The sequence below is a fragment of the Acinonyx jubatus genome, chromosome A1 (genome assembly GCF_027475565.1).
Source record: "Acinonyx jubatus isolate Ajub_Pintada_27869175 chromosome A1, VMU_Ajub_asm_v1.0, whole genome shotgun sequence".
NCBI classification, from domain to species: domain Eukaryota; kingdom Metazoa; phylum Chordata; class Mammalia; order Carnivora; family Felidae; genus Acinonyx; species Acinonyx jubatus.
This window is the reverse complement of record NC_069380.1, coordinates 112696375-112710418: the sequence shown is the minus strand read 5'-3', so window position 1 is coordinate 112710418 and position 14044 is coordinate 112696375. Positions and strand designations below refer to the sequence as shown.

The following is a 14044-nucleotide window of genomic DNA, read 5'->3' as shown; positions in this document are numbered from 1 at the left end:
AAGTTTCCAGAAATAGTGCCGGTTTCCCCGCAGCCTTATCAACATTGAATTTTATCTGTCTGTGTGTGTATGGTGGTGTAGGATTTGATTTTGGACTTATTTTTGAGGAAGGTGAACATCCAAATAGGAGAGCCTCCTTTTTGGTTCCAAGCCCAATTTTCATTTATATAAAAATGAAATCTCTCCTTAAGGGAGAGGTTAAACCAAGGAGAAATTTTTGACAGAAATTCTCTGTCATTCACTGTCATCCTCACCATTACAGCCAACTTTTGGCAAATGTATTCTTACTGTTTCTAGTCTGCATTAACTGAATATGGGAGATAAAGGAAGATAGGGTGTGAGGGGCATGATGGCAAGGCTTCTGGTTTTCTTAAGCAGTCTTTATAAAATTTGGTCCAGAGTTACTATGGATTTCTATCTTTAAATAGCCATTGGAACTGGATTTTTATTTTGCAACGAACCTTGATGATTCTGTATTTGGGGTAGCAGGTTTATTATAACGTATATGTGTGTGATATCACTTTGGTGTCAGCTAGTAAACAAAATCTTTCCATTTTTGTTTTATTTTAAATAGTGAACCTTAGGTTAACCACTTTGTAGATGATTTGGACTTTTTTTTTTCAAGTTGAAGAAATTGTTTGAGAGCTGTTGTCTCTGCTACAGTTACTTGTGTTGATTATCTTCATAGGTATTTGAAGCAGTGATTTCATGGATCAATTATGAGAAGGAAACCCGTTTAGAGCACATGGCAAAATTGATGGAACATGTCCGTCTCCCTCTCTTACCTAGGGATTACCTGGTCCAGGTGAGTGCTGTGTGGAGCACCACATGCTTTCCTTCACTGGGCAACCCTGGATGTATGGGGTGGTTGGAGAGTTTATGGGTATTTTATACAGGCTGAAGGCACCAACCCACTGGCTTAAGTGTGAGACATGGTAATGTAAAGGTTTTTTTTTGTTTTTAATTTTTATTATTGAGGTATATAGTTGACATACTGTGTTATATTAGATGGTAGTGTGAGGTCTAAAAGCGTAAGTTTGAGAATAAGACGCTTAGGTTTTAGTTCTTGTTCTACTAGTTGTTAGCTTTGTGTTTTTATTTTACCTCTTCAAGTCATAGTTTCTTCTTTGCTGGAAGGGATATTATGGTAGAGCCCAGCAGGATTATTGTGAGGACCAAAGGAGTTGTAAATATGTAAGTCAGGTGTTTAGCATGGAGCTGGTCCTAAAAAATGTTCACTAGAAGTTAGTTGCTTTTATTGTAGAGGACCTAAGCAAGAAGGGTCATTTCCACAATGTTTCTGTATTCTCTTTGCCTTCATGTTAGGCAAGTTGGAGCCCAATTCAGGACTGTAAAAACCGACCTTTCACAGGTGCCTAAGATACGTGTTGCTTTGACTTCCTCTAAGATGAAAGAAAAATTAAGAATGATGGGGTGCCCCTATGGTGCCACATATTTTCTTATTTAATCCTTATAACAACCCTGTGAGGCAAAGATAGATAACCCTCTTTTTACAAGTTTGGGCCTTGAGGTTTATAGAGGTTTAGATTTATTGGGGAATAGGTGGCAGGGTCAGGATTCAAATCCAAGTCAGTCGGCCCCGAAGCACCTGCCTTCCACTATGCAGGCTGCCACCTTTGATACTCTCTGTTCTGTTTATCCATTGGCATTAGATACACTTATAAGTGGGCAAAGAGTGAAACTTAAATATATGAGCAAAACAAAACACCGAGGCAGTAGGCCAGCCCTCATCTCTTTCCAGAAGTTTCTGGAGGGAATGGAAGGTGTGAAGCAAGGATAAGAGAGGAGGTTCAGCATCCCAGCAGCCTAGCTCTGTCACTTCCCAGCCATCTAACACTAGGAAAGTACTCAACCTTTTTTTTCTTTAAGTTTAGTTATCTATTTTTTGAGAGAGCACAAGTAAGGGAGGGGCAGAAAGAAGGAGAGACAGAATCCAAAGCTGGCTCTGCACCATCAGCCCAGAGCCCAGTGCTGCACTCGAACTTAGGAACTGTGAGATCATGACCTCAGTTGAGACCAAGAGTCAGATGCTTAACTTACTGAGCCAGCGCAGAGCCCCACGCAGGGCTCCAACTTACAAAACCATGAGTTCATGACCTGAGCTGAAACCAGGAGTCAGACGCTTACCCGACTTGAGCCACCCAGGTGTCCCAGTACTCAACCTTTCTAAACCTCAGTCTTCTCATCTGATAAAAATAGCACCTGTCCTTATAGGATTGTTTGGGGGTATAATGAGATAATCCATATAAAGGCTGCATCTCTATGTGAGCGAATGCTAGCTGGTACTACAGCTGTTTTGACGGTCATGGATGCTCTTGGGAATAGCGGGAGAAGTTTCTATCCTCAAAAGCCCTTGTAAAGTCCTCAGCTTGTGACCCTGTTGACCACAGGTCGAAGGGGTCAGTGAAACGTTCTGTGACTCTCTGAACCTCAGTCCTTCTCAGGTGCTGAGGCATATACTTGCCAGCCCTTATGTGTGCCCTGCATTTTATACTTTGGATGGTACTACTGCCCCCTGGTGGCAGCATATCCTTCTTGAAGAAAAGGTTCCCCTAAGCGGAGGGACTGAAGGGGCCTGAGATCCCAGTCTCAGAATCCAACCTCCTACTGTCCTGTGGGAAACTGACCAAAGGTAGACATGGACATCTGGCCTCCAGCACAGGCTCACTTCCACAAGAAGGGCTATCTGTGGACCTGGGTTCCAGGGAAAATTAAAGAGGCCTTTGAGACCCCTGGTCACAACCTCAATCAGGTGTCCACAACTCAAACTTAAAGATGTTAGAAAATAGTTCTTGGGTCATTATGGCAAAGTAGGGATTAGATCTGGAGAGGAAGGGGGTCAGAGGCAATGGGCATGAGCACTGTTGTGTGAGAATCCCCCTGCTGCTTTTAAAGGACTGCCTTTAGAACACCTCTGGAAGACGTCTCAGTAAACCTCAGTTGACCTTGAAACTTTGAAATAGTATAACCCTCTGGGGTTGGCTGATCTTGGTGGGGGAGGATGCAGGAAAGTCTTGGGCAGACCTGCACCAACAGTGACTTCTGGGGAAGGTGGTTTTGTTTGTTTGTTTTTGATAGCTAACATTTATTAGTCTTCATTAAATACTTTGAAATATTGTAGAGTGTAATGTTATATGTTAAAACTTTTTAGTTGTGATTATATATATATGTGTGTGTGTGTGTGTGTGTGTGTGTATAAAACATAAACTTCATCATTTTGACCAGTTTTAAGTGTACACTTCAGTGTGTTAATTGTATTCACCATGTTGTACAACCATCACATACCCATCCTTAAAACTTTCATATCACCCCAAATTGAAACTCTGTATGGTGAAGCATTAAATCTCTGGGAGAACTTCTCATTCAAGCTGAATGCACCTTTGGGAGAAGTAGCTGTTTATGCATTTCACCTTCCATCTGAGATTTGTAAGAGATCTTCTCTCTTCCTTTTTAATTTTTTTAACCGACCCTAAAAGCTTATGACTTGTCCCAACTTGTGTCAGTCCCTTAGTGTGGGTGGGGGGGATTAGGGAAACCTTCCCCCAAAATGGAGTGTTCCTGGGGATCACTTCTGGGGAAGGAGGTGCCCATTGGTGAGAGAGGCCCTGTCATACCAGTCCTTCTTTTCCTGCCAGCTCCAATGCTACCCATTAGTTGATGGCCTGGCCACATTTCCATTGATAGCTACAGGTGAGACTCAGTCAGCCCTTGTGCATGACCAGCTTGAGGGCTGAGATAATTGAGATGGGGAGGCCATTCTCTTTCTTTGACTGGACTTGAGTGCCTCAGGGTCAGAACCCATTTCTTGTTCATCTTTTTCTTCCTGGAGTCCAGCACTGGGCTGTCCAACAATGAGACGTTCCATCATCGTTAGCTATTGAATCGAATTGATCTCTCCTGATAGCACCTAAATACTCCAGCAAAGAAAACATGAAGTGGCCTCTGAAGACCATACTACCCCTTACAGATAAGCCACATAGCAATTGACCCAGGCCACAGGACAGAGATTTGAGAATTGAGCACTTGCATGGTTTCACCCTTGGTGTTGCTCACAAAATATTTAGGCTTATACTTGCTGAGCATCTGCTTTGGCACATCGCTTTGGAGTATGTGAAGAAGCCATAGTTCCAGCTTGGATAGGGTCCAAGATGAGGTCTGTAGGTGGGACTTTGGTGCAGGACATTCTTTGTCCTCTAATATCACCATTCTTTATAGAGCACCTCATTGGCCAGTTTTGTCCCTGCAGCTTTCACTGTAAGAAAATGAATAGGAGTTTTTCTTGACCGTCACTTTGTCATACTCCATGCTGCCAAACATTGACCAATGGATTCTGCTCTCTTCCTTTTTCCCTCTCTCTCCTCTCAAATGTCTGACCATTTGACCTAAATATTATAAAGCATTCATATTAGGAGGAATGTGGGATGAAGCCTTCAGCACAGCTAATTATCTTTGTTTTGCATAATTCCATTTAAGCCTGCAAACTAACATAACAAACACAACCACTGAGGTTGTATGTCTTTCTGTTTGATGCCAGAACTTAATAACTTCACCCCACTGTGTTCTTGAAATGCAGGAGGTGGGCACTAAGTTGTAAGTATGTGGTCTTTCTCTTGGGGTCCGAGATGATGTGGTGGGTGAATAAAAGAGTGTGGGAATACAAGAATGACTCAGGAGACAGTGTGGGAAATACAGCTGAAGTCTGCTCTTGGATCACCTGTGGGTTATTACCTCCAGACGGTTGAAGAAGAAGCTTTGATAAAGAATAACAACACCTGTAAGGACTTCCTCATCGAGGCCATGAAATACCACCTGCTCCCTCTGGATCAGAGGCTCTTGATTAAGAACCCAAGGACCAAGCCCAGGACTCCAGTCAGCCTGCCCAAGGTAAGCCCCAGCCCAGTCAGTGCCAGCTGTCAGGGCTGTGTTCTGGGAAAGTGGCCTTCCATTGCTGGCTCCAAGTCTTTCCTCACCTGTGGCTGCCTTGCTTCTTGGTGCATTTACCAGCTAAGAGATGGAGTCTGCTGGTTCATTTTGAATCTGCTGGTACCTCTCTCTTGCAGGGTCTTCCTGTCCTAAGAATTTCAAGGTAACCTCCAGAGGCACCAGAGAGTTTTGAGAATAACTCCTTCGTCTCCTCTCCTTATTTGGTCTGGGTTCTATTTGTGTCGGAAGCAGAGGAATGGCTTTGTGTTTCTTGACTTAGTGATTTCTAGGCCATTATTTGAATTTGAATGGTCCTAGTCTGGCTCTTTTCTCTCACCGCAGAGCCCTACAGAACAGTTAGGGCTGCCAGACCGGGTATTGGCTGCTTTGGTTCCTTGCAAGGCCCTGCCTCTCTCTGGTCCTCAGGTCTTTCATCTACAGAATGAAAGGTCCTGCACTGGCTGGTGTCTAAAGTCCATTCCAGGTTGGCCTTCCAGTAGGCCGTCTAGGATCCTAAAACGCTGACGTCTCAGGAAAGGTCCCAGCCAACCCAGGAGGAAAGGTGAGCAGAGAGGAGTGAGTTGTGTTGACTCAGCTACCGCACAGCTGGCAGCCCCAGGGCATTGTGTAGGCGTTTGCTTTGTCCTCCTCCTCCTCCTCCTCCTCCTCTTTCTGTCTGGCTGCCCTACTCCTTGTCTGCTGCTTCCAGGAAGGGTTTCAGAGTGCTGGAGAAGCATGTTGTCCAAGACCAGATGTTGAGATTCTCCAGGGTCTGTGCTTCCTCTCCACTCTGTGTTGTGACCCTGGGTGATGGAGAGTTTAGTGGGTGCAGTGTGGATGAAGGTTATAAATCTCCCAGATAATAATACAAGTCACTGGCATTTGCTGAGTGCTGCTTCAGGGGCAAACAGTAAGCTGAAAGGTATCACAGTAGAGCTTTCTTAATCCCCTCAATAGCCCTGTACGGTAGAGGCAGGTATCCTAGCTGTACACAGAGGAAACGGAAGGTCAGAGAGATTAAGTGACTTGCCCAAGGTCAACACAGCCAGTGTAGTAGAGCCAGTGTTTGAATGGTGTCTTTCTTACCCTCCAAACCTGTTCTGTGAACCCACACCATCCTGCAGCTGGCTTCATCTTTGTAAACCTGAGTGTATGTACCTACTTGTCAGCTTCCTATCGCCCAGCGCATGTTAGAAGGTGCAGCCACCAGGCAAGGGCCTTGGTCTGGCTGGCCATTTGTCTTCCTGCGTGTTGATGCTTTGGTTTTATTTTATTGAAATATTGCACTGAAATGACTTCATATTTTTCAAAATGAAAATAACTTTGCTTTCTTCAATTATAGAAATATGTGGTCATTGCAGACTGTTAAAAGGCTACTACATTTTTGAAATAAAGTAAAAATCACCTGAAATTCCTCCACTCAGGGGCAATCACTGCTGTTACCTTGGTGAATTTTCTCCCAGACATATCTCTGTGCGCCTAGTCACAAATAGATAAAAAATGTATACTTTCAGATAAATGGAATCTTGTTCCACAGATTGAATATCATTTTTATCTCCTACTCAACAGACTACTTTCATCATTATCAGTATAGGTGAAACCAGCATTAAAGTATAATAGGTACATGGAATTTAATTATGTTTATGTACCATTACTTATTTAACTGTCCTCTATTGATGGACCTTTTTATCATCTCCATTTTTTTTTATATTACAAACATTTCTATGTAATTTATGACCTCTTGTTTTAGTTTGCATTTCTTGTAAGTGAGACTCTAATGTTGGTTTCATACGATTATGGCTTTTGTTATTTCTTTTTTAGGGGAATTTTCTGTTCATGTACTTTGCCCATTTTTCTATTGGACTGTATGTTTTTAATTAATGGTGTTTTTTTTTTTAATGTTAATTTATTTTGAAAGGGAGACAGAGAGTGCAATGAGCAGAGGAGGGGCAGAGAGAGAGAGAGAGAGAGAGAGAGAGAGAGAGAGAGTCCCAAGCAGGCTCTTTGCTATCAGCACAGAGCCCAGCGTGGGGCTTGATCTCAGGAACCATGAAATCATGACCTGAACCGAAACCAAGAGTTGGACCCTTAACTGAATGAGCCATCCAAGGGCTCCTAATTAATGGTTTTTAAGGGCTGTTTTTAATTTAAAGGAATTAGGCTTTCATGTGTATTTCACATATTTTTTTCTTAGTTTGCAGTTTGCCTTTAAACTTAATTATAGCATTTTTTTGAATCCCCAAAAAACAGTTTTAAGTAGTTAAATTGATGTCTTTTGCTGTATAGCCTAGGTTTTACATCCTGCTTAGAAATGTTTTCTATACTCTCAGATTAAAGAAAAAAAGACTCCCATGTTTTCTCAAGTACTTTAACGATTTCTGTTTTACATTTGAATCTTTGATGCACTTAGAATTTATTTTAGTATAAGGAGAGAGGGTAGGAATCCAGCTTTATTCCTATTGTAAATGATGAGCCAGTTGCGCCAAAGTTGTTTTATTGAATAATCTCCCTTTCCCCCCATCAATCTGAATACCACCTTCATTGTGATCTAAATTTACATAAGCTTGTCTATTGAGGTCTTGAGATTATTGATTCTAAGATGGACTGTTGTTTTACATGGAGGAGGCTTTCTGCATCCTGGGTTCCCAGCTGGCATTGTTGCATGTCTTTGTGGCTTTTCTCCTTGGAAAAGGAGGTTCTTATCCTATATGTTAACAAGTCACCAACATCTTTTGCTGGGGAGTGTGTTCTGGAACTAAGGCAATGGTGCAGAACTGGCCCAGTTTCTTTGCGTGGAAACCATACGTAGTTACCTTTCCTTTTCTAGACTCCACATCGAGTTTTTACCACACACACCCATGAGAAGAGTTTTAAAAATCAAAGCCAAGTTTGTGTCTGAGTCCAAACTCTGCCTGCTGAGACCACCCCTCCCTTTTGACATAACGAATCTGTAATTGGTAACAGTCCACCCCTCTTTAATGAGACCACGGTTGTCCCACTGTCCTCTCTACTCCTTAGGAAACACTATTTTCAGAATGAAAATGTTTAGATTCTTGAGCACATAGAGTTCTGTGGGGAGCTAGAATCAAGACTTCTTGTGAATCTGTTGAAGGAATTTTAAAAAAGACATTGCTGCTCTTAACTTCATTGTTCCCCTAACTTTAATCCTTGAATGATTTAAGGTTACATTGTCCAACCTGCTTCTCAAACTCTACTCTGTCACCATTGTTTGGACACTTAAATTAGTGAGGGGAACCCCACTGTAGGTTTGAGGAGTGGGGTATGCTGAGGGAAACTATCACTTTGAGGATTATCAGAGGTAATTATCTCATTAAATCATCACAATATTAGGGGTGCACTTTTGATATCCCTCCTTTACTGAGTTTACTCAGAGAGGTTAAGTAACTTGCCCAGTTACACAGCTAGTAAGTGCAGAGCTGGGGTTTGAACCAAGGTCTGTTCCACTCCAAAGTCTATGTTTGTTCTTTTATACTAGATTGCCTCCCAGAGACAGGTTTTCAGCTTTTGGTGACAAAGTAAAAGTAAAGTAAAGTCTTATACCATCCCACTCATCTTATTAAGAGATGCATTTCCAATACATTTACTACTTTTTATTTTCAAATTAAGACTTTATATTTTTAGAGCTATTTTAGGTTCACAACAAAATTGAGGGTAAGGTACAGCAATTTTCCATATACCTTCTGCCCCTACACATGCATAGTTTCCCCCATCATCAACATCCCAGATTGTTTTCTTTTAAATTCAGTTTTACAGAGGTATTACAAATTATACACAATAAAATTCACTAGGGAGACAATTTGATGAATTTCGAGAAATGCATGTAGTCATTCACTAACATCCTAATCAAAATATGGAATATTTTAAGCACTCCACAAAGTTTCTTTGTGCTGCTCTCTAGTCAAGTCCCTTCTTGTACCCCCCCCCAGGCCTTGGCAACTAATGATGTGATTTCTGTCCTTCTAGCTTTGTCTTCTCTAGAATGTTATATAAATGACATCATGACATATGTAGCCTTTTGAGCTTTCCTTCTTTATCTTAGCATAATGCTTTTAAGATTTATCCACATTGTCGCATGTATAAAGAGTTTGTTCCTTTTTATTGCTGAGTAATATTCTATCACATGGACGTCCTATAATTTGTTTATCCATTCACCATTTGATGGACATTTGGATCTCTACTTTTGGCTTTTACAAATAAAGCTATTTGAACATTCACTTACAGATCCTTGTTTGGACTTACATTTTAATTTCTCTTGGGTAAATACCTAGGAATAGGATTGCTGGTAAGTATATGTTTAAATTGATAAGAAATTGCTTATATTTAAATTTACAAGAAACTGTTTCTCAAGACATTCGAGACAACTGTTTTTCAAGCTGTACCATTATGCATTCCCATCTGCAAGGTACGAGAGTTCCAGTTACTCCACAGTACTTAACGCTACTTATTATCTGTTTTAAACCATTTTAGCCACTGTAGTAGGTATGTGTGGTTTTAATTTGAATTTCTCTAAGGACTACTGATGTTGAGCATCTTTTCATGTGTTTATTTGCTGTCTATATATCTTCACTGGTGAAGTCTATTCAAATTTTTTCCCCTTTAAAAGAATTGGGTTATTTTATTCTTATTGAGTTGTAAGAATCCTGTATATATTGTGGATATGTCTTTTATTAAATCTGTATTTTGCAAGTATTTTCTCCCAAACTGTGCTTTGTCTTTTTTATTTTCTTAGCAGTATCTTTGGGAGAGTAGAAGTTTTAAATTTTGTTAAATTTTTTTCTGTTAAGATTCATGTATTTTGTGTTTTATCTAAAAAAAAAATCTTTGCATAATCTATGATCACAAAGATTTTCTCCTATGATTTTTTTCCTAGAAATTTTAATGTTTTAGGTTTTACATTTGGGTCTATGATCTATTTTGAGATTGCTTTTTAATATGGTGTGTGAGATAAGGGTCAAGGTTCATTTATTTGTACATGAATGTCCACAGCATTTATTGGAAATACTCTCTTTTATCCATTGAGTAGGTTTGACATCTCTGTTGTAAATAATTGGCTATTTGTGTGTTGGTGTATATCTGGACCCTATTCTGTTCCTGTTATCTGTTTATCTGTTTTTACACCGATACCATGTTGCCTTGACCACTAACTTAGCAGTAAGTCTTGAAATCAGGTAGTGTGAGTCCTCCAGTTTTGTTTTTCAAAGTTGTGTTGTCTATTCTAGGTCCTTTGCATGTTCATTTATCATTTAGAATCAGCTTGACTGTTTCTACAAAAAAGACTTTGATAAAGATTGTGCTAAATTTTTAGAATCAATTAGGGGGAATTCACATATTAACAATAAAGTAGTTCTCCCTTATCCCTGGGGGATACATTCCAAGTCCCTCCATGCATGGCTGAATCTGTAGATCAGATTATACCAAACCCTATATATACTATTTTCTTCCTATAGATACACACTTACAATAAAGTTTAATATATAAATTAGGCACAGTAAGAGATTAACAGCAATAACTAGTGGTAAAATAGAAAAATGGTAACAATATCCTGTAATAAAAGTTATATAAATGTGGTTTCTTTGTCTCTCAAAATATCTTAATGTACTGACTCACCCTTCCTCTTGTGATGATGAGGGATGATAAAATGCCTACAAGATGAGATGAAGGGAGGGGAGTGATGTAGGCTACTATTGACCTTCTGACTATACATCTGAAGGAGGATCGTCTGCTTCTGGACCAAGGTTGATCATAGGTAACTGAAACTGCAGAAAGCAAAACTGTAGATGGTGGGAGAAGACTACTGTACTAAATCTTCTGACCCATGAACACAGTATATATCTCCACTTATTTTTGTCTTCTTAAAAAAATTTTTTTTAACATTTATTTATTTTTGAGAGACAGAGAGAGACAGAACATGAGCATGGGAGGGGCAGAGAGAGGGGGAGACACAGAATCTGAAGCAGGCTCCAGGCTCTGAGCTGTTAGCATAGAGCCCGACATGGGGCTGGAACCCACAAACTGCAAGATCATGACCCAAGCTGAAGTTGGACGCCCAACCTCCTGAGCCACCCAAGTGCCCCTACTTTTGTCTTCTTTAATTTCTCTTAGCAACATTTTGTAGTTCTCAATGTATGATTCTTACAGATCTTTTGTCAGATTTATTCCTAGATATTTCATAGTTTTTGATGCTCTTATGTTTTTTTAAGTCTAATTTCTAACAGTTTATTGCTACTATATAGAAATACAATTGATGAGAAAGGTTATTTAATGGAGGAGAGGTCCTTCATTGGCTTCTGAAAAACAGGGGCAGTAATTCCAGAAGATAACCATGTTCCCTGGGTTCACACTTTAGGGAAGTATTCAGGGTTCTCTTTAAGAGTGTTACTCCTTCACGAAACTATAGGTACCATGATAGCATGTGTTATTTATCTCTGTTCTTGGCACATAGCCTGGAGTCTAACAAAGGGTGGACAATAGTAAAACATTTCATGAATGAAAGATACATATGTGTGTATGTGTGTGTGTGTATATATACATATATATAAAAGATTGTATTTTTAATTTTTTGAAGTTTATTTATTTTGAGAGAGAGAGAGCAGAAAAGTAAGTGCTTGTGAGTGGGGAAGGGGCAAAGAGAGACAGAGAGGGAGAATCCCAAGTAGGCTCCACACTCAGTGCAGAGCCCAGTGTGGGGCCCAATCCCATGACTGTGAAATCACGACCTAAGCCAGTATCAAGAGTCAGATGCATGGGATGTCTGGAATGCTCAGTTGGTTAAGTGTCTGACCTTGGCTGAGGTCATGATCTCTCAGTCCATGAGTTCGAGCCCCGCATCAGGCTGTCTGCTGACAGCTTAGGATTCTGTGTCTCTCTCTCTCTTTCTGTTCCTCCTCTGCTCACATGGTCTTTCTCTCTCTCTCAAAAATAAATAAACATTAAAAAAAAAAAAAGAGTCAGATGCTTAACTGATTGAGCCACCCCAGTGTCCCAGGTTTTATTTTAGAGTAATCCCTACACCCAGCTTGGGGCTCGAACTTACAACCCTGAGATCAAGAGTTGCACACTCTATTGATTAAGCCAGACAGGCACCCTGAAGGAGGTATATTTTTTAAAGAAATAACCTCATGGAGATTTAGTATTGACCATTTCTATTAACCCTAGTTGTTTTCCAATACTGTCCACATCCATACATGTGTTTTTGCATGAATGCAGTGAGGATTTATCCCCTGCTTCATATTCTCCTTTGATCACTAATGAGATTGACTCTAGGACATGTGGTTCAGCCCACAGGTCCAGTATTGAATGAATCTGGTTGTTGTTCTGGGAGTTTAGATTGGTTTTGAAGTATTGAGATAAAAAAAATAGCACCAGTAATAAACTAATAAACCGTCATGCATGCATTTACTCATCAATTTATTAATTCACTCATTCAACACACTTGCATTGAGAAGTCACTAACTGCCAGGCACAGGGCTTGGTGCTAGAGCCACAAAGACTCAGATGAATTGGTTCCTTCCTCATAGTGCTCCATATTCAGGGGAAGAGAGACAGATGTAAAAGGACAATTACAATGGGCCATGTAAGTGCCACACTGGAGGTATGGGTAGGACAGTCTGGGAGCATGGAGAGGGGTGACGGATTAGGGAAAACTTTCTTCAGGAGCTGACCCCTGAGCTGAGCCCAAGTCAAATGGATATCGTCTGTGAGAGGGAACATCCAGAAATTGGTTTAAATAACTGCAGGAGAGGACTGGCCCCCAGCCTCTGATGTGTTTTGTCCTTCCCTGGGTCATTGTCCTTATCACCAAAGGCATTCATGATGACACAAGAATGATTGTATAAATACACTTTCCTTATGTTTCAGGCAAAGCACTTTATGTACAGTATATTATCCTCATAACAACCCTGGAAGTTCTAATGTTGGAGAAGACTCCCATGTTGGAGATTCAGTGAGATTGAATGACCCCAGGGTTTCACAGCCAAGTGGCAGCATGAAGGTTTGGATCTGGGTCTGGCCGACTCAAAACCTGTACTTTTTGACCAGTGTACAATACTAACTCCACAGTGATGATAATAGGAGATAATGATAACTTCCCTAATGTGAGCACTCAGAATGTGCCAATCACTGGGCTAAGTGATGTACATTTATTGTCTCCTAGGATTTACATCTTAATTATCCCCATTTTACACATGAGAAATTAGATTTTGGGTTATGTCACCTACTCATTATGTACTAAGTTATCCATTTCTGTGTTACAAATTACCTAATCTTGGTGGCTTAACACAATAAAGGTTTATTATCTTAATGTTCCCGTGGGCAGGAGTTCCAGAGTGTCTCTGCTGGGTCATCCTGGCCCAGGGCCTCTTGTAAATTTGTAGTTGAGCTCTCAGTTAGGGCTGCAGCCATCTCCAGGCTTATTTGGCAGGGGGAAGGTTGCAGGGTGGGGGATCTGATTCTAAGTTCACTGTCATGGTGAGTTTCTTTCATCAGGCAAGAAGCTTCTACAAGTTTCTACAAGCTTCCTTACCCTCTCAGCCTCTCCCTAAGTTGCCCAAGTGTCCTCATGATATGGCAACTAGTTTCCCCCAGGGTGAGTGGTTCTACAGCAAGACAATGAGAGAACATGCTCAAGACAGAAACTGTAGTCTTTTTATAACCTGTTCTCCAAATGATATCCCATCACTTTGGCTGTATTTTATCTGCTGGGTGCAGGTCAGTAAGTCCAGCCCACGCTCAAGGGAAGGGGAATCAAATACCATCTCTTGAATGAAGGACTATTAAATAATTTGTTACACACCTTTAAATCCCAGCTAGCAAATAGTAGACCTGAGATTCAAACACAGGATGATTGGTACTAGACCCTGTGCTTTTAACTGTTCTATTATATGGCTTCCATATTTCATAAAAGCACTTTTGCTGGGTACTGTGTGGAAAGAAGATAGAAATATGTAAGTGGCCAAAGAAGTGGAGGAAGAAAAATAAGGAGATAATTGGACTACAGGAACAGCTGCAGGAATTGCAAGGGCAGGCTGGTCTGGGCTTTCATGAATTCAGTCCAGATAGGCTTCCTGACAGAGCAGTCTTT

The 14044-nt window shown here is 40.7% G+C and overlaps 1 protein-coding gene across 12 annotated transcripts in view; it reads left to right on the top strand.

The window, feature by feature from the left end:
* Window positions 1-14044, top strand: part of KLHL3 (kelch like family member 3) — a 271473-nt gene that overhangs the window by 236013 nt on the left and 21416 nt on the right. For all 12 annotated transcript variants that reach the window (XM_053221349.1, XM_053221352.1, XM_053221343.1 and 9 more), the window contains 2 exons: window positions 689-805; window positions 4756-4905. In XM_053221349.1, coding sequence (XP_053077324.1) covers window positions 689-805; window positions 4756-4905 — 267 coding nt within the window. The remainder of the gene's footprint in view (window positions 1-688; window positions 806-4755; window positions 4906-14044) is intronic.